The 19,513-nt window shown below is 35.4% G+C and overlaps 4 protein-coding genes across 5 annotated transcripts; 3 read left to right on the top strand and 1 right to left on the bottom strand.

The window, feature by feature from the left end:
* The first annotated feature begins 1,675 nt into the window (after positions 1 to 1,675).
* LOC122028615 (vascular-related unknown protein 1-like) lies at positions 1,676 to 2,576 on the top strand. The gene is made up of 3 exons (XM_042587458.1): positions 1,676 to 2,068; positions 2,156 to 2,230; positions 2,318 to 2,576. Exons 1-3 carry the CDS (start codon positions 1,727 to 1,729, stop codon positions 2,450 to 2,452), a joined length of 552 nt encoding a protein of 183 aa, XP_042443392.1. The 5' UTR covers positions 1,676 to 1,726; the 3' UTR covers positions 2,453 to 2,576.
* A 631-nt stretch (positions 2,577 to 3,207) lies between these two features.
* Positions 3,208 to 3,914, bottom strand: LOC122030367 (CRIB domain-containing protein RIC10-like). Its single transcript, XM_042589576.1, has 4 exons — positions 3,857 to 3,914; positions 3,674 to 3,771; positions 3,524 to 3,605; positions 3,208 to 3,437 (listed from the first exon to the last, which is right to left on the bottom strand). Exons 1-4 carry the CDS (start codon positions 3,912 to 3,914, stop codon positions 3,208 to 3,210), a joined length of 468 nt encoding a protein of 155 aa, XP_042445510.1.
* Positions 3,915 to 11,621: 7,707 nt separating this feature from the next.
* Positions 11,622 to 14,172, top strand: LOC122029690 (syntaxin-132-like). The gene is made up of 13 exons (XM_042588781.1): positions 11,622 to 11,832; positions 11,949 to 12,056; positions 12,210 to 12,266; positions 12,374 to 12,422; positions 12,502 to 12,590; positions 12,697 to 12,770; positions 12,900 to 12,942; positions 13,016 to 13,076; positions 13,148 to 13,173; positions 13,255 to 13,332; positions 13,431 to 13,511; positions 13,611 to 13,676; positions 13,773 to 14,172. Exons 1-13 carry the CDS (start codon positions 11,815 to 11,817, stop codon positions 13,929 to 13,931), a joined length of 909 nt encoding a protein of 302 aa, XP_042444715.1. The 5' UTR covers positions 11,622 to 11,814; the 3' UTR covers positions 13,932 to 14,172.
* A 1,220-nt stretch (positions 14,173 to 15,392) lies between these two features.
* On the top strand, positions 15,393 to 19,288 carry LOC122030433 (autophagy-related protein 18f-like). 2 transcript variants are annotated; one of them, XM_042589632.1, is made up of 8 exons: positions 15,393 to 15,450; positions 15,598 to 16,204; positions 16,465 to 16,929; positions 17,000 to 17,422; positions 17,541 to 17,777; positions 17,854 to 18,642; positions 18,727 to 18,890; positions 19,020 to 19,288. In XM_042589632.1, the coding sequence occupies exons 2-8, from the start codon at positions 16,037 to 16,039 to the stop codon at positions 19,144 to 19,146; spliced, it is 2,373 nt and encodes a 790-aa protein (XP_042445566.1). In that variant the 5' UTR covers positions 15,393 to 15,450; positions 15,598 to 16,036; the 3' UTR covers positions 19,147 to 19,288. The 2 variants fall into 2 exon arrangements, with proteins under 2 accessions (XP_042445566.1, XP_042445567.1); XM_042589633.1 differs by lacking the exon at positions 15,393 to 15,450 and having other exon boundaries at positions 16,062 to 16,204; positions 16,536 to 16,929; positions 19,020 to 19,278.
* The last annotated feature ends 225 nt before the right edge of the window (positions 19,289 to 19,513 follow it).

Below are 19,513 nucleotides of genomic sequence, written 5' to 3' on the forward strand. Positions count from 1 at the left end.
TGGCATACATGATACAACCCATGATAAATATTGTAAATGTTAGGTAAGAACTAATCTAAACTGGAATTGAATAGTATTTTAAGAATTATAGAATATGTAGGTCCACATACATCCGCACCACTGCTATAAAATTAAAGGGAAATTAGTCATGCATGATAAAGGATAACACCAAAGTTTTGATGTGCTATATTTTTTTATCCTAATAATCTGATAATTATTATTCAGCGTGACAAACATGCTTACCTAAGCAGAAGCAATTCGAGTATATAACATCATCAAATTCCAGTCATTGGGCATGTATGATCCAGAACTAAGATAAAATTAATGAAGTAACAAAGAAACTGAAGATCCGAAAGATACTTCATAAATTAGGGAAAACAATGAACCTATTAAGCGCCTATCAAGTTAAAAGATACTGAGATTCCAATAAAAAAAATCTAAATCAACGATAAATTTAAAAATCAAAATTCAATTGATTCCTTTTTTTTCATTAGAAAGTGAAGCAGACCACATCCTCCTGATACCTCACCTCACTATCCATGTCAAGATGGGAAATACTATTGTTTATGATAATTCACTGTGTAAGGAGGTCTGATCCAATCTTCCGCAGATAAGGAAAAAAAAGAAACGACGCTGTCGACAAGTTCCATCATGGTGACAAGCTATCGGATTCTAGGTCGCCATAAATGCATCCTCTGGTTTTTTGTTCTCCAATAATCAACGATAGTTACTACACTCATGCACACTTTCCCTTTTATTAGCTAGGGCCACCTCAATCTTCAACACCCACAATGAAAAATCATAAAACTTTTTCATGAATCAGACAAGAATTTTGTAAGACACCGGCGCAAAATTTCTTGAGTGCATGAATGCTGATGGGTAGAGGAACATGGGAGTGTGGGGTTCGCGCTCACCAAAAGCATAGAGGTCCTTTTCAGAATAAATTGTGTAGTAGGCTCAGAATCCATCGTTGTAGGGGCGTACATAGGGCATCAAGTTGTGTCAACCGGTTCACGAGCATTTGTTGGTTGCAATCTAATTGCAGACCCCATGTGGGCAGACCCACCTCCATGTCCACAGCACCTTTCAGTATCATGGAGGATCATTGATCATTCAAGGCTAAGATTATGAGGGTCTGAAACTGAAACTAAAAAACAAGAACAGTTGATGTTTCACAATCAAATTTTATCTATCTGCATTCTTTATTTCTATGGTATCAAGTCAATCGGAAAAGAAGTGGAACAGAGAATTTTATTTTAGGAAAAGTTTTGTAGTTTGTGGGCAGGCCTGCAGGTGCATTATTGATGATTTAGAAGAACCTTCTCTTTATTTTTGGGAAAAAAAAGCAGATCTAGAAGGAAATCATGGAGAAAATCTTATAAATGAATTCCAATTATAAGTGTGATGTTGATGGTTTTTTCTATACAACTTTATCTAGATTTTAGAAGACGTGCAGCCAACTAAGCCCTGGAAATAACTGTAAAAACTGTTGAGAATCAATCAGCAGTAATCAATAATGATAGATTGTGTGTTAAATATAAGGAAAAAAGAATGATTCTGACAGTGCGGTGATGCCCAGCCATCCATGATTTCTCTTCTTCCCGTCACAATCCAACTTTTTGTTTTCAAGCTACCCAGCTTTTACTCCTTCAATATCTGTCTTGTCTTCCTTTTTGATACATATAAATCAATTCCACTAGGCCATTCAATTTCCACCATACGAGATATGGAGGAATCAATCAACTCATCTATGAGCAACTCCTTCTCCTGCTCCATGGATGGCTCAGAGGAGAGCGGCTGGACCATGTACTTGGAGGACTTCATGGCATCAGAGGAGAAATCACAAGTTGCAGCAGGAGCTTCTGGGTGCAACTCCTCCAGTGTTGCCACCCTCTCCACCATTTATGATGCTGCTCCATCCACTTTTCTTGCACGGCAGCAACAACCGTCTGCTAAAGTTGATGTGCCAGAGGACTACACAAAACTGATTCCTAAGAGGAGGAAAAGATTAATAATGGATGATGATTCTTTGGAAGACACTGCTAGCTCACCTGTTAATAGCCCCAAGGTTATAGAACCTAAATTTGACTATTTATTTACTAGGATTATAATCATTTTTATGTAAGAAATATATATTCCTTTAATCTTCAAACAGATTACTGAGAGTTACTTGACTACTAATCCAACCAAGAAGGATTATCAGAGCCTTCTTCACAAAGGCATACCTCAGGTTTTTTTCTCCTCCAATTTTCTAATTAAATAGTTAATTTATATTAGATGTCTTTTCTAGTTTGATTTAAATGAGTTGGTGTTTTAGGTCATGAATGACGAAAGGCTGAAAGAAGTTGAAGAAGAGTTCAATTTGACTGAGGAGACAAATGAAAAATATTCATTGCTGAAGAATAGAGGGCTTTGTTTAATTCCTTTGTCCATGTTAGTAGACTACCTGTAGGATAAGCCTTCACTTTGGATGGTTAACAAGCCTATGGACTCTCTAATTGTGCCTATGAATTTATGGATATTTGATGCATGCATATTAATCTTTTCTATGGATATTTGATGTATATTACTCCTTTAATCATTATGTGCTAACCTTGTTTCCTACAGATGAATATAATTTGATATATAAATGACTTAAAGGATTTTTTTTATGAATATCACATCATATTTTTGATATAATAGTTTTGGGTATAATTTTCTATTTTTAAAAATATTAAAATTTGAATAAATCATATCAATTATTAATTGGTATACACATGGCAAGTAATGAGTGGGATTCAGATACTACCCTTACTAATAGAATCAAATTTATCCCATTTGAATGTCAACTATTACTATGATTTATGATTTATATGTCTATATTTTAATAACAGGGCAAAAATTAATCAACTACCACACTTTTATAATAAAGGCTATTTTTCATTTTATTATAAAATTAGGAGACTCATTTATTATCTATCAAATTATTCAATCAATTAAAGTTTATAATTATTTATAATAAAATCCTAAAAAATATAGATCCGTTACATTTACATTAATGATCTCTAATGCTGGCTCCAAAGCAAATATAGATACACAAGTGTTAGCACAAATCAACCGTCTAAATTGTTGTCAGAAAAAGGAATTATTGAAGAAATTGCTGTCGAAATTGTACGTATGATATGAGCTTTCACGCAAATATATTTGCATTCACAATCCAATGACCATTTAAACTCCACGAAGCTGGTCTTGTGCTTCATGATCATCTCCCAATGAAGCTACGTATGGAGCTCTCAGTCTTGAAGACCTTTTCGAATGTGCATGTGTTAATGAAGAAGAGGAGGATGCAGCTCTGTGTCTTCTCCTCTTCATCTTCTTTGGAGTCGTAGAATTGTCGTCGGTTTCAGAGCTACAAGTTGATCGAAACGATGTTTGAATGCTTCTCGGTCGATCCAATCCTGGCACAACGTAAAACACGTACGGCACTTTCAGTCATATTGCAATCTTCTGCTAGCTGCTGACGATGAATGATTGAAGAATGTACCTCGAGAAGCCAAAGATGATCTCCTAGATTGCCCAACATTGCTGGGAGAAGAGAAATCCGATGGGGAATCGAACCTTTTCATCTGCATTTCATCACGGCAAAGATCATGATCACATTCAGAACTCAGATTGGAATATCTATTTTTCATACCCAACTTGGAGAATGGACAGAGTCTCTATCCCAGCCTATATGTGCGACATGTTTGACATCTGTTGGATGCCCGATCTCCATTTCATCTTCCTTAACAACTACCGGACAAGAAGAAGAAGAAAAAATAAAACATGAAAGTTTTTCCTTTTTTAAAAAAAAGAACAGATAAGTGAAGGTATTTACCAAAGATCTTTGATATATGCTTGAACCCTCTGAATAGCCCTTTCACCCTGGTTGCCATTGTGCTTCTGCAGGGATGGTCTATTGTATTTCTTGTGCGAGCAATGCGAAGAGTTTATATTCAAAGATCTTTATACAGAATTCTACACTGATTTGGAAAGAACTTTTGGGGGGCAGAGAGAGGAAGGTGGGTGGATAACTGCAGCAACAACATGGCTTCAAAATTGGCACAAGGACGAGAAGCAAACTGTTATTTTAACGTCATTACGAGTTGTACACGTCTTCTTGCTCAAACAATTTTTATTTTATTTTTAAAAATGAGACAACACGGTTTCCTTTTTTCTTTTTAGTCAACCAATTGCATATATATTATTGATCGTGCATACGAGTTGCGGGTTAATACAGGGACAACTGTCTCATCAAAGTTATACATGGCTCCGCCCTTAGTAACAAAGTTATATGCGGTTTCACCCTTGGTTGCGTGTATAATATAATACATGAATGAACGTGTGCTAATAACGAACTCCCTTTCTTAAAAACTTAATTTAATTATTTATATCATATATTAAATTGAGTAAGGGTGTGTCAGACTCATACAATAGTGCAATGCTAGGATGACGCTCGAGAATCCCAGAGAAGTAGCATACTTAATTTTAGCCAAAAAGCAATGGAAGTATACTTTGTAACATCGCCATCCCAAAGTATTTATAGAAACTTCTTTGCTCTAGTGTTATCAATTCTAAGAAGTGGGCTTATAGAGAACTTTAGGGTGCGTTTGGTTTGCACCGTTTTCATTTTCATTTTCTAGAAAATGCGCGTTTTCTAGAAAACAGAAAACGACTTTTTGTCATTCTCTTCTCTGTTTTTCTAGAAAACGATAGCCAATTTTTTAGAAAACGCGCGTGGAAAACGCAAACCAAACACCATTTTCCAGAAAATGCACGTTTTCCAGAAAATGAAGATGGAAAACGTGCGTACCAAACGCCCCCTTAGATTTCTAAGTGATTAATGAGAAAAATTCTCAATAATACATCGCAGTTGAGTTTCGAATTTTAGATCATTGATTGATTAATGAAAAAATTTTCAAATAATACACAAGAGTCTTGAACTCTAGATTCATTTATGTGTTTGTAGAAATTATGAATAAACCTTGAAATTATCTTAAAAGAAAAAAAAATATTAATATAATTTCATTTTTAGCTCCACCCAAATTAATTAGTAAAGAGGACATATTATTAATAAAATAATAAGATATGTAATCTACCCATATGATTTAATACTTAAAAAAAAAGTTAGTATTAAACAATACTTTGCACAAGTAGTTTCGTAATTTCCCTTTTCCAATTGTAATTTCAAATTAGAAGAGAAGAAAGATAAAAAATTATTTGATTATTTTTATGTAATAATTTATTTTAATTTTCAGAAAATAGAAGCCTTAGTAATTATTGGAAAGTAACTATTATTAAAACTTTCACGAGTGATCCAAATAAAGAGATTTGATTTATTAGTTTATAGAATTTATCATAATTAAAATGCTTATGACCTTAAACATAGTATCAATAGAAAGAAAATATATATAATTCCTAGAATTAAGTGGTGGAAGTTAAAGGATGAGAAACAACATATATTTAAAGAGAAGGTAGAAGTACAAGCATTAGGTGAATATACGATGACTCTAATACAACATGGGATAAGATGGTATCAAAGTTGAAAATAGTAGCTAAGAGTGTCTTTGGTGAGTCAAAAGGGCATGCACCGCTAAGTAAAGAATCTTGGTGGTGGAATGAGAAAGTACAAGAGAAAGTGAAGGAAAAACGAATAGCTTATAAGGAATTATATATTTGTAAGAATGAGGAAAATTTAAAAAAATATACAATAGCCAAGAAAGAAGCTAAGAAAGTAGTGAGTGAAGCAAAAAATGAAACTTTTGAACGGTTATATCAAAAATTGGATACAAAAGAAGGGGAAAAAGACATCTATAGAATAGCTAAAGGGAGAGAAAGAAAAACAAGAGATCTTAGCCAAATAAAATGTATTAAAGATGAATGTAATAGGGTATTAGTAAGCGATGGAGAAATAAAAGAGCGGTGGAAGAGGTATTTTCATCAACTTTTTAATGAAGGTTTAGGTGACCAACTTAACTTAGGTAATTTAATTAGATCAAATGAGCATCGAAATTTTAATTTTTATCGTAGAATTCAAACTTCAGAAGTAAAACAAGCTTTAAATGAGATGCACAATGGAAAAGCTGTTGGACCAGATGATATTCCGATAGAGATATGGAAGTGCTTAGAGAAACAAGGTATTGAATGACTTACAAAATTATTTAACATGATATTGAAAACGAAAAAAATGTCTGATCAATGGAGGATAAGTACTCTAGTTCCCTTATATAAGAATAAGGGAGACGTACAAAATTGTGCAAACTATAGGGGTATTAAACTAATGAGTCATACTATGAAACTTTGAGAAAAAGTAATAGAAAAAAGATTAAGGAAGGAGACCATAGTGACAGAAAATCAATTTGGGGTTCATGCCTGGAAGATCGACAATAGAAGCTATACATCTTCTTAGACAATTAATTGAAAAATATCGGGAGCAAAAACAAGATCTACACATGGTATTCATTGACTTAGAAAAGGCATATGATAGAGTCCCAAGAGAAATTATATGGAGAATTTTAGAAAAGAGATGTGTTAGCGTAACATATATTGAACTAATTAAGGATATGTATGAGGATGTAACGACCAGAGTAAAGACTTCAGGTGGAGTAACTGAAGCATTTCCAATAAAGATAGGGTTACATCAAGGATCAGCTCTAAGTCCCTATCTTTTTACATTAATTATGGATGAACTCACTGCACACATTCAAGGCACAGTACCGTGGTGCATGTTGTTTGCAGATGATATTATTTTGGTAGATGAGACACGTGAATGAGTAAATGCTAAGCTAGAATCTTAGAGGGAAACACTAGAAGGGAAAAGTTTTAAGCTTAGTAGATTAAAGACGGAATATATGGAATTTAAGTTTAGCAATATTAGAAGTAATGAAACAATTGTTAAGATAGGAGAGGACGAGTTGCCCGGAACCGAGAGATTTAAATATTTAGGATCATTTTTACAAAATGATGGAGAGATTGAAAGAGATGTCTTACATAGAATACAAGTAGGATGGGTGAAATGGAGGGGAGCGTCGAGTGTTTTATGTGACCGTAAAGTATCTCTTAAACTTAAAGGTAAGTTCTATAAAACCGCAGTTAGACCTGCTATGTTATATGGAGCTGAATGTTGGGCTATGACTCGAGCACATGAGCAGAAGATGAGAGTTGCAGAGATGAGGATGTTAAGGTGGATGTGTGGACATACGAGGATGGACAAAATAAGAAATGAGAGCATTAGAGAGAAAGTAGGAGTTGCATCTATTGAGGAAAAACTCAGAGAGACACGTTTAAGATGGTATGGACATGTACTTAGACGACCAATAAATGCTCCAGTTAGGCGATGTGAAACTATGATAAACATGCATATAAAACGAGGAAGAGGAAGACCAAAAAAGACTTGGTTAGCAACAATAAAACAAGATAAAATTTATTTAAATATAGATGATGATATAATAGGAGATAGAACTCAATGGCGTAAAAGGATTCATACAGCCGACCCCACCTAATGGGAAAAGGTAGGGGTGGGCAAACCTACGGATCGGATCCGATCCGGTATTTCGGATCGGATATCCGCTTCTTTTTTTAAAAAAATCTGCGATCCGTATCCGATCCGGTATCCGACCACTATCCGATCCGAAAACACCGGATCGGATCGGATCGGACAGCCGGATATCCGCTGATCCGATTTTTTTCTATATTTTAATTTTTTCATAGGCTTGAAAATGAATTTAACTCATAACTTCAAATGCCAAAATTACATGCATATTTCTTTTAAAACAAAATTACATGCATATTTCTTTTAAAACAAAAAGACATTGGTTCACCCAAATGACCCAATAGTTTATAATCTTTAAAGCTTGATCTCAATGGCTTGAAGTTCCGTCTACTCTGGTCTACTCTGGTTTCTAGTGGCTTCATCTCAAGTTGAGCTTATATTCTAGTATTCTACAATAAACAAAACAACACAGTATCACAACAACTTCACATATTTTATCTCAACAATTTATTCAATCAAATATTACAAGATGATGTACCTCGACATTTTTCTAGTTCTAATACGATAAACTTAAGTCATATAACTCTCATCATCAATTATAAAGCTTGGTTGCTCCGTAGTTAACTCCTTCATTCCTACAAAAATCAACAATGAACAACTTATAAATATCAATATTAGTATATTTTAAACGATATTAATCAATTAAAAATTAAATAAAATAATTAGAATATTAAACCTTCTTCGAGTTGCTCCAATGATGCCAAACTTTCCTCAATTACTACAGCCTTTGTTGTACGTTCCCAATCTTGAGTGCAAATAAGGGCCTCAACTATTCTTGGGGTTAAAGAAGTACGAAATGAGTCAAGGACGCGACCCCCAGTACTGAAAGCCGACTCAGAAGCAACAGTTGTCACAGGTATAGCAAGTACATCACGGGCCATCTTTGCAAGAATAGGAAATCTCCTTTGATTATCCTTCCACCACGACAATATATTAAAATTTTCACAATCATTCTCAAGCGGTTCTTCTAGATATTTATCCAACTCAGATTTGTTCCTCTGAGGATGATCAAAACCAACCTCCATTTGAAACCTTGAAGTCAACAACTTTGCAAAATCCATAACTTCCCCTTGACGATTTTCATTCCTATTATTCAATGCACTATTTGAAGCGGAACTTTTTTGCTTGTCTTCTTGAGGCATTGAAGAAGTATAGAGCTTGAACAATTCATCAATAAGAATCTTCACATTCAAATTCAAGAGTGTACTTTTGGTATCATCAAAGCAATTACGCACAACCCAATCAACTAGATGCATCTTATGCCTTGGATCAAGTAACATGGAGATAAATATCAAATAGTTGATGTTAAGAATGTCACCCCAATACTTATCATACTTTAGTTTCATTTGTTCTGCCATTTTCCTACATCCTTCATCATCACTTTTGCACAAATTAGAGATCTCTAAACCAATGGCAAACACACTTTGTGCACAACTATTGCAAGTGACATAACGAGAACCGGATAACATCAAAGTAGCATCATAAAAAATCTTCAAAATTGGCAAGAAATGACTAACCCTTCTCCAATCCTCATCATTAGGACCTCCACTCACCTTCATCATCTCCTTATAGCAAGAAGAGTCCCTAATTATCAAGTTATCAAATGCTTTCTTAAACTTCACAGCAGACTCAAGCATCAAATATGTTGAATTCCATCTTGTTTCAACATCCAAACAAACAAGACTTTTACTTTCTATCTTCTCTTCTTCTACACAAGATTTAAATTTTTGAAGTCTTGCAGGAGAAGATCTAACATATTTCACTATAGTACGAACTTTCACAATAGATGAATCCATATCCTTTAAACCATCCTTTACAACCAAATTAAAGATATGAGCAACACAACGAATGTGTAGAAATTTTCCATCCAAAATACTAGATTCCCAATGATTAAGTCTTCTTCTTAAATAATCAACTGCCAAATCATTAGAACTAGCATTGTCTACCGTTACAGTCATAATTTTCTTAAGTCCCCAATCAATCAAACACTTTTCAACCCCTCGACCTATCAAATGCCCAGAATGGCCAGCAAGAGGACAAAAATTAATGATCCTTTTATGCAAAACCCAATTCTCATCAATGAAATGAGCGGTAAGACACATATAGCTCAAGTTTTGACCGGAAGTCCATGCATCAGTTGTCAAACTAATTCGAGAAGAGAGCGTCTCAAAAATAGTTTTCAACTTTCTCTTTTCTTCAATGAAAAATCTATAACAATCTCTAGCAATGGTCTTACGTGATGGAATTGAAAATGCAGGATTCAAACACTTGCAAAAGTATATAAATCCCTCATGTTCTACAAAAGCAAAAGGTAACTCATCCACAATAATCATCCTAGCAAGGGCTTTTCTACAAGTTGTTTGATCAAATTGCCAACAAGATGGAAGAGAGATTGTTTCAAAGACACCATCATCACGTACAATAGTTTTTGTTTCAACTCTCATAAGTTTTTGCTTTTTATCCATATTAGCAGGAAGTTGCTTACATCTCTTGATATGATTAGCTAAAGGAGTTGTTCCATTTTTTGCAGCACAACCAATTTTTGTATCACAATATTTGCACTTTGCATAGTTTATATCATCCACCATTCTATCAAAATGAGACCACCAAATAGAACCCTTTCTCTTGTTGCCATTGCTAGAACTAGAAGAAGAAACATCACTAGAAGGATGCTTCGGAGGTTTTTGACTTGTAGAATTAAGAGATTCTTTTTTCTCAGACATAGATTTTTCACTCATACCTATAGATTGATGTAGACTATAAGTTTATAGCACTGATAAATAGGAGAATCACAAATCCTAACGAACTAATCTAAATTTAACACAATACAAATAAACACGAAGATTAATAGAAATAAAACTCACCTGACAACAATTGTCAAGAAATAACCTTGAACTGGAGATAGATTTTCTTCTTTCTTCCGTATGTTCAATGTTCAGAAACCCTAACCAGTAACCACCGACCGTCCACAGCCACCTTTTCTTAAAACCCCTAATGTTCAAACTCTTCCAATAACCAATATTTTAATAATAATATAATATTATTATAATAGCAAATAGATTAGCCACAGGCCCACATGGCCCAGGCCCACGTGCCACAGCCTAAATGTATTAGGTATATAATATTATCATAATTAAAAGTATATAATATATAATATATAATAATATAATAATTATTAAAAGAATAATATCATAATTAAAAGTATATAAAATAATAAATATTTTTTTATCGGATCACCGGATACCCGATTTTTTTTTCCTCGATCCGTATCCGATCCGATTATCCGGTAAAAATATCGGATCGGATCGATATCCGAATCCGATCCGTCGGATTCGGATTTTTTCGGATCGGATTGGCCGGATCAACAGATCGGATCAACGGATCGGATTTTTTTTGCCCACCCCTAGGAAAAGGCTTGGTTGTTGTTGTTGTAAAACGCTTATGGCCAAATTGATAATAACTCACCGTTATGAACTTATGTCATCAGTCCTCAATTGAGCAAGTGTGTTTAAATCGAAGTATCATTTGCTGAGCCATGGAAAATACTTATTGAAATTAGAATGCTATCAATATCTCTCAGATAAATATAATGATTTATCTAAATATTAAGAAGATGACTTTTTTTTTTTCTTTTAAATGTCTAATCGTTTTATGATAGAATGAACTCTGTAAATTAATAGCATACTCATCTAAATTTAAAACTAAATTTTACATTAAAATAAGTCATGTGAGAATAAACTGAACTGCCAAAAACAAAACTCTTTACATTCTTCTCCAACGATAAGATCAAGGTCATTCATAGGCCAGACTGTATAGTAGCGGATGTGAAAATTCCAGTAGCTGGCATAAGGATTCTTGGATGTTTCCTGCAGTGTATAGCCTTTTTCTACCAACGATAATGTCGTATTGCACCTAATCCATTTGCAGGAGTAGTCTTTTGCTTTCTCTGTTCACAATGCTATGATTGCTATCATGCTTTTGTGTTGTGCCAGCTCAGAGTAATATTTTCAGAAGCATTCAAATATCTACAAATAAAAAACTCTTGATCCTAAGAAACTTGTCACTTCTCAGTTGGCGAAGATCACAAAGTCTAAGCAATGTATTTCAACGCCATGGCAAGCTTGATCCTTTGTCTTCTTCCATTCATGCTCATTCTTAGGCCAGCATTATATCATCCTCTTTATAAAGGACATCCTTCAATTGTTTTCCTTCTTTTTTGATCGTTTCAGCTGAAAAAACATAAAATGAATGACCTTCTCAAGGTACTCATCTCTTTCTTATAGAGAAGAAGACCTTCGTTTTCCCCTTTTAGAGCTAGCTAAAAAAATGTTTGCATTAGTTTTTGGTGCTTCATAATCTTTCATTGAAACTGAAGCAGGACTCCTTCAGAAAGGACTCTCTCATGGAGAGCGATATTGAGCTAGGAAACCAGTCTGGTAAACTCAAAAGTGCACCAGATTATGGAATGGATGATTTTTTTGATCAGGTAAAAATTATTTAAAACACTAAACTTGGGGTTTGAGATTTTTCTTCCTTTTTCAAAAAAGAGGTATTTCGATATCTATAAATACTACAATTGAGTTTCTATGTATTTATTTCCAACTTTTTTGTCATCTTGCTTGTTCTTTTTTATTTTTAGGTATCAGAAATTGAGAAGATGATTGACAAGATCTCCAATCATCTTCACAAGCTTCAGGTAAAACCATCAGGTCTTTATGGTTTCAGTAATTAAAATTGCTGTATAATGTATTCATCAGTAAAAGAAAGACTTGTTAACTAATATTAATCAATCAAATGAACTAGGAATCAAATGAAAAGTCCAAGGGTGCCACTAGAGCATTTGCGATGAAAGGTAGCGAGCAAGTTTATTTATATATCTAATTGTTTGTTATCAACTACAGATCAGTTATGAATTAAACTTACTCTTTCAGAGATTAAACAGCAAATGGAGAAGGATGTCAATGAAGTTGGAAAGATTGCCCACAAAATAAAACACAAATTACAAGATATCGACAGAGATGTATTATTCTTTAAAAAACTATTGATGCAGATAGCTCTGTGTCATCTGTCTTACAAGCATCATTTGAAAAGATTATGATAGCAATCTTATTGGTTCCATTCTCTAGAACTTAACCAACAGAAATAAGCCCGGATGTGAAAAGGGAACCGGTGTAGATCGATCGAGGATGGCATTGACTAAGTATGTCTTAACAAGATGCATATGATGATATTTATACACACTCAACTTAAATTGATGTGTTTTAGATATGAAAATAAAAATCCATAACTAATGTCTTCTCTCATTGTACTCATTGCTGTCCAACTCCAGTGCACTTAAGAAGAAATTGAAGGATATAATGAATGACTTCCAGGTACTTGTATTAACATACAATTTGAGGTTGGCTACTAGTGTGCAGTATATTTGATCAAAGTAATTTCTAGCAGATTTTGAGGCAAACTATCCAGAATGACTATAGAGAGGCTGTTGAAAGAGGGGTGTTCACAGGTTTCATTCTTTCTTCTTTTCTGACAAAAGTACATAGATTTAATATTTCTGATTTTTTCTAAATTTGGCAGTAACTGGAACTCGACCAACTGACGAGGTAAGCATCATCGCTATATGCTATTGGAAAATAATCATGCTGGATATATAGACTTACACTGAGCTTCTCATGCCTGTGTAGGTGATTGATCACCTAATTGAAACCGGAAATAGTGAGCAAATATTTCATAAGGCAATTCAAGAAATGGGAAGAGGGCAAGTATGTTGAGTTCTCTATTGAGTACTAATTATGAACAAGAACATTAACTTACAGGTAAGTTTTTTAGTTGTTCAGAATATTATGAATTTGTTCTCCAGGTAATTGGCACAATAGAGGAAATCCAAGAGAGGCATGATGCTGTGAAGGAGATAGAGAAAAAACTACTAGATTTGCATCAGGTAATTGTTTCAGAATAAACGAATAAATTGCAGAAAATTCAAATAAGCTGCCCATAAGATTTCTTCTTTTTTTTCTTTTCGTTTTCTTTTGGCACATAGGTGTTTATGGACATGGCTGTATTGGTGGAGGCACAGGGAGAGATCCTAGATAACATTGAGTCTCAGGTTTGTCTTCATTTATTCAAGCCATGGATAGAATTAGTTTTTATATCATCCTGATCTTGGCACACTGTTTATATAATCACAATGCCAACTCTACAGGTATCCAACGCGATGAACCACGTGCAATCTGGTACAGATGCTCTGCGGATTGCGAAAAGCCTTTCAAAGAAATCAAGAAAGTGCATGATAATAGTTATAATCATCTTTATATTAGTTGCTGCTCTAATTGCGCTCTCAATTCTGAAACCATGGAAATGATCGTAAAGCAAAGCAAAGTTTCACAGACAGTTTTATCTTCCAGCTTCAAAATAGAAAAAGCAGGGAAACTAGAGTATCTGATTTTTTTCTTATTTGGGAAAACAATAAACAGGACTTCTAATATTTTTTTTCATCTGATTACTGTACAATTTTGAGACTCGACTTGCTTTGAGTGTCAATTATGGATTGAACTCCAAAGATTTCTATCAAGCAAATCTACCATTTTAGGTCAGTGATACAACTTCTGTTGGTAAAAGATTTAAGGACCTTTGAGCGACTGATAAATTATTAAGTCTTTGTTTCTGAGCCGTCCATATCAACCCAACAACTATTTGAAAGTCATAGATTTGGGACTATTCAGTTAAAATTAAATCGAATCGAACCGAATCAATTTTTTTTTCAAACAAATCGTGATTTTTAATAAAAATCGAACCGAATTTTTAATAAAATCGAACAAACCGAATAAATCTATTTTTTCTAAAAATTTGATTCGATCTAAAATTTATGGTATAAAAAATTGATTTGATTCAAAAATTCGATCTATTCAGTCAATCCAATTTAACCGAATAAAAAAATTCAAAATCAAATCCGAATCGAATTAATCAATTTTTTGAAAAAAAAAATTAAATTTATGAGTAAACCGAACTAAATTTTTAAATTGAATTGATTTGATCCATTTATTCGATTTAATTCAACTTTTACTCACTCTTATTTATTTTAATATATTTTAATCAAACTTTTCTCACTCCTATGGCACAAACATCAACCTTTTGCTCTCTTTTGAGCATTTCGTCGGCAGTTAGCTTGCAGCAGTTAAATGCAAGACAGGATGATTTCAGAAGCCCTGGCAGCATCACCTCCACGACAGCGTTTTTCCTTATCAACACTTACAAATATAATATACAGGAATTATAATGATTTTTCATTTAATTCTTGATAAGATTGTTTATTTTTCAATGAACGAAGGAAAGAAAGGTATAAAAATGTTCCATATAAATAATTTTTTTGATAAGATTATTTTTTTTTCCTTCTATTTCTGTGTCGCATAAAGAAATATTTCCTGATATGCCTGCCGTGATGATCGGCGATGACGGGCACCAGGCCCTGAACGGCGGATGCATTGTCGGTGGTTGCCACAATGCCAATCCTAGCGAAGTGCGAACGAATCTCGGAGTAGATTCCCAAAATCCACCTCCTTAATCTTCACGTTCTCGACACGGTGCGACGTGGAAGTTTGCCACTGAGAACATGGGTTCGAGTCCGCAGGGCAACGGGGATTTATTCTCTATCCCTGTGCAAAAAGTCTCGGCCCACTGCGTATTTGCTGCGGCGGGGGCCCTGAGGACGAGGGTTTCACCTTTTGCCACGTTCTCGACACGGTGACGACATCCCTGAGTCAACCTTCCGATTCCTGCCTATTTATCTTCCTAAGGTCAGCAATTCACTACGGCACTAAAAAACCAACAATTCAACGCACAGAAAAAGACGCTGTTTTGTTTCTCGAGATCAAAAGAACAAGGTGCACCAATAACTCATTTTACTTTTAATTTATTCCCATTTGTTGTAAAGTAGTATTTTCATTAGCATCGCCCGTTTTAGACGTATGAGGAATATTATTCTTAATAAGTTTCTATCATAGTAATTAATTTAATTGAAATTAAAACAGGAGCGTAGTCAAGGAGGGAGACGTGAGCGTGCAGCTCATTTTGTTTGGTTATGTGTTTACGAAGCGATTCTTTCTCCGCCTCTTCGTCTTCCTCGTCTTCCTCGTCTCGCCTTAAGAAGAAAGATAAGATTTCCATTTCCCTTCCATTCGCCTGCAGTGCTTCTGGCGATCGCTTCCGGTGATTCAGAGAAAGCTGCGTTTTTTAGCAGGCTTCCCCTTTTCCGCACGGGAATCATGTTTGTGTATAAATTAAAGACACGGTCTTGATGATTCCTTTCAATTGATTATATGATTCTCTTTTGAGGAAAACATGAAGGTCTTGTGCACTAGTTGCGGTTAGCGTGTTGTTTCTTGTTGACTAAAAAAGGGAAGAAAGGATCAGCTTTGGTTGTGATAGGAAGCTATTGCAAGACCGGAGGGTTCTTGATCGCCTGAAAGTATGCTAAGGGATCACCAAAATGGTAGAAGCAATGGGCCATTTTCAGTTCGGTCTTTGTCGAAAATTGTGTCTTCTGGTGCGTCCAATCTTGCATCTAGTGTCTGCAAGACTGGGGCATCCATCGTCTCTTCGATAGCCAACTCTCAAGATCACTCTGCTCATGATCAGGTAAACACAACAGACTTTTTAACCTGTTAATCTTCATTTTTTGGGGAAAAAAAAAGACAAAAGTGAATATACTCTGCTCAAAATTGGTTTCTGAGGAAGAGATATCATAGCCTACATTGTAAGGCCTGACTAGTTCCACATTGGAATTGGAGTGCCATTAATTGATGCCCAAAATAATGAGTCAATTTCCCATCTGACCTATGCTGCATATTTATTTGACTGAATATGTCTGCACTAAGATTTTATTGCTCATAACATAGGTGCTTTGGGCTAGTTTTGACAAACTGGAGTATGAAGGTGATATCCGGCAAATTCTCTTGTTGGGTTACAGGTCGGGTTTCCAGGTTTGGGATGTTGAGCATTCAGATGACATAAGGCAGTTAGTATCAAGATATGATGTTTCTGCAACCTTTCTGCAAATGCAAAATAATCCAATTGAATCTAAGGGGATAATCGATAGGTTTGCAGATAACCGGCCATTGCTGATTGTAGTCGGAAATGCAAATATTTCTGCAAATTCTAACAATTATGATGGGTATGATCCACCTTTCAATGGTTATGCTGGTGGTTTTGGTCAGGAACCGAGCAATGACAGTTTCTTGCTGACTTTTGTTCACTTCTATTCCCTGAGGACCCATGAGTACGTCCATACCTTGAAGTTCAGATCAACTATTTTCTCTGTCAGGTGCAGTCCTCGAATTATTGTTGTTTCTCAAGCTTCACAGGTAGGGATGATCACCTCAACTTTTGTTATTTTCAATCAAGAGGTTTATTAAGCATCAATTTTACATGCAGATCCATTGTTTAAATGCTCTCACTCTGGAGACAGAATATAGTATCCTTACTCATCATGTGGTTTCAGATCGTTTTGGTGTTGGAACTGTAGGATATGGACCAATTGCAGTTGGAACCAGATGGTTAGCTCATAGTGGAACTCCAATTGTGAATTCAAGTGATTGCCATATTAGCCATCAAGATATTAATCCTGCCACAGTAGCTTATTCAGATGATAGTCCGGTTACAAATTTTGCAAGAGAATCTAGTAAGATGCTAGCTGCTGGTTTGGTCACTCTCGGAGATATTGGATACAGAACAGTTTCCAAGTATTACTTAGAATTAATGGGTGTGAATTACATTCCAACAGTGAATGGAAACTCCTACTTAGAAAGGGATGACGACCTGCATAGGGATCCTGCAGAGGTGGAACAGGGTGGGATGGTATGGTTCTGTTTGAATGTTCTTTCAGTTTGAATCTAATAGTTTCTTTATGATTGTTCATATCGAAAGACACACTGAAATAGTGTAATTTGTGTTTTCTTTCATTTGAACCAAACAGGTTATAGTTCGTGATATTGTTTCTAAATCAGTGATAGTGCAGTTCATGGCACATAGGAGTCCTATTTCTGCATTATCCTTTGATCCCAGTGGAACTTTGCTAGCGACTGCTTCCATTCATGGACATAATATCAATGTGTTCCGTGTGATACCTTCTCTGCATGCAAGCTCAGGGGAGTCATATGCTAATGGAGTTTGCATCCATCTCTACAAGTTACGGCGAGGCATTACTAATGCGGTAGTTAAACATTGTTCTTCTCTTCATTGCATATGCTGAATTTGATTTCTTGAGTTCATTAACCTTTTTACATTAGGTTATACAAGACATCAGTTTTAGTGATGATAGCAACTGGATCATGATCAGCTCATCGAGGGGAACCAGTCACCTATTTGCGACTGGTTCTTCAGGAGCTGCAAATATTAGGTTCACTAGGAGGGATTTTGCAAATTCCTGCAGTGGAATATCTCTGGCAACGAGAACAAAACAGTCTGTTTCTTTATCTTCAAAGTTTTGTGAACAGAACCCCTCTTTATGTGGAAGCCCTGTCACATTATCAGCTGTAAGCAGAATAAAGAATGGAAATCATGGATTAAAGAATGCTGTTAGCTGTGTTGCAGCATCTGCTACAGGAAAGGTTAATCCAACACTTGGGGCCATTGCTTCTGTTTTCCACCATTGCAAAGCAACTCGACTTCATAATAATATCAGCTCACTGCGGACAAAGCACTACCTGCTCGTATACTCTTCCGGATCCATTATACAATATGGATTACGTCCCAAAAGCAAGGAGGATTTTTACACCAAACTATCACCAGAATCTGATGCTGATTTAGTTGTCGATGCACTTCAGAAATGGGACATTCGTCATAAGAAAAACATGAGAGATGGATGTGACGGCTCTGATATATTTGGTGATCATGGTGATATAGAGTATGGTAAATTTTCGCGAAAAGGGATGAAGAGAGGAACCAGTGTGTATCCTTCTTCTGTTGGGACAGATTTTAATCACATTCCGATCGCGAAGGAAGCTCATCACTCGTACATATCTGAATTTGAGTTGCATGTACATGAGGCACCGTTTCCTCTATGGACAAAGTCTCAGGTAAATCCACTACTGAATAGTTTCATATTCTTGGTATACCATACTTGACATATCTTCATTGAAACATTGCATATGGCTGCATAGGTTCAGTTTCAAGTGTTGTTGGATCACCATTGCAACGATAAAACTAACAATTCTGTTGGTGAAATTGAGGTTGAAAGAATCCAATGCCGTTCAATCAAAACTAGACTAACAGATCCAATACCTGTTCTCGAGACACTCGGTTCGTCGACACTGCAGCAATCAAGGTTCAAGCCACTAGCCTTGGTGCTTTCATTTATCATTTGACATATCCCTCTTTGTTACATTGCTGCAGTTTTTCGTCATAAGCAGTATGATAAGATATTTACTCTGAATAAATCTTCTTATTGTTTTAGGGAAGATGACAAGGAGAACTCACCGCTATCCCGTCAGACGTCTGAATTGTTGGAAGATGCAAACGTTCATGCAGACAACTTGAAGAGCAAACTAGAGTTTGTAAATAGCACCATTGGAATCTCCTAGTGTACAGCGGTTGAAATGACAATTTTAATGGATTGAATGTGAGCTCTTTTCAAGAGAAAGTGAATAATGCCTACTCGTTCTTTGTCCAAGAATTAAACTCTTGATGAGCCCTAATGAAGTTGAAATTGTTGATGATCGAGTATGCATGTTCTCTCGTCTGCTCTGGTCCAATTTGATTGGGCCTTTCGTTCTTTGATCCTTCTAGTGTTGGGTGATGATCAATGTTGTCAATTTTTTTTTTTCTATTGCAGCGGCTATCTGTTTGAGATGAAGTTTGGTGATCTTGTCTGATATCAAGGAAGAAGGCGTATTAACTAGGTGGCTTTGATGTTGACTGTGTGAAGACTCCGAGAAGGAGGAACTTGGT

This window comes from Zingiber officinale, chromosome 10B, assembly GCF_018446385.1.
Source record: "Zingiber officinale cultivar Zhangliang chromosome 10B, Zo_v1.1, whole genome shotgun sequence".
Taxonomy (NCBI): domain Eukaryota; kingdom Viridiplantae; phylum Streptophyta; class Magnoliopsida; order Zingiberales; family Zingiberaceae; genus Zingiber; species Zingiber officinale.

Bases quoted from the DNA above. Each gene is read 5' to 3' on its own strand.
- LOC122028615 (XM_042587458.1), top strand. From the start codon at position 1,727: ATGGAGGAATCAATCAACTCATCTATGAGCAACTCCTTCTCCTGCTCC. The intron at 2,069-2,155 runs GTTATAGAACCT...ATCTTCAAACAG, and splicing joins CACCTGTTAATAGCCCCAAG to ATTACTGAGAGTTACTTGAC. The intron at 2,231-2,317 runs GTTTTTTTCTCC...TTGGTGTTTTAG, and splicing joins TTCACAAAGGCATACCTCAG to GTCATGAATGACGAAAGGCT.
- LOC122030367 (XM_042589576.1), bottom strand. From the start codon at position 3,914: ATGGCAACCAGGGTGAAAGGGCTATTCAGAGGGTTCAAGCATATATCA. The intron at 3,772-3,856 runs GTAAATACCTTC...CTTGTCCGGTAG, and splicing joins GCATATATCAAAGATCTTTG to TTGTTAAGGAAGATGAAATG. The intron at 3,438-3,523 runs GTACATTCTTCA...ACGTTGTGCCAG, and splicing joins ATCATCTTTGGCTTCTCGAG to GATTGGATCGACCGAGAAGC.
- LOC122029690 (XM_042588781.1), top strand. The intron at 13,174-13,254 runs GTAAGCATCATC...ATGCCTGTGTAG, and splicing joins GAACTCGACCAACTGACGAG to GTGATTGATCACCTAATTGA. The intron at 13,512-13,610 runs GTAATTGTTTCA...TTTGGCACATAG, and splicing joins AACTACTAGATTTGCATCAG to GTGTTTATGGACATGGCTGT.
- LOC122030433 (XM_042589632.1), top strand. From the start codon at position 16,037: ATGCTAAGGGATCACCAAAATGGTAGAAGCAATGGGCCATTTTCAGTT. The intron at 16,930-16,999 runs GTAGGGATGATC...TTTTACATGCAG, and splicing joins TTGTTTCTCAAGCTTCACAG to ATCCATTGTTTAAATGCTCT. The intron at 18,891-19,019 runs GTTCAAGCCACT...TTATTGTTTTAG, and splicing joins TCGACACTGCAGCAATCAAG to GGAAGATGACAAGGAGAACT.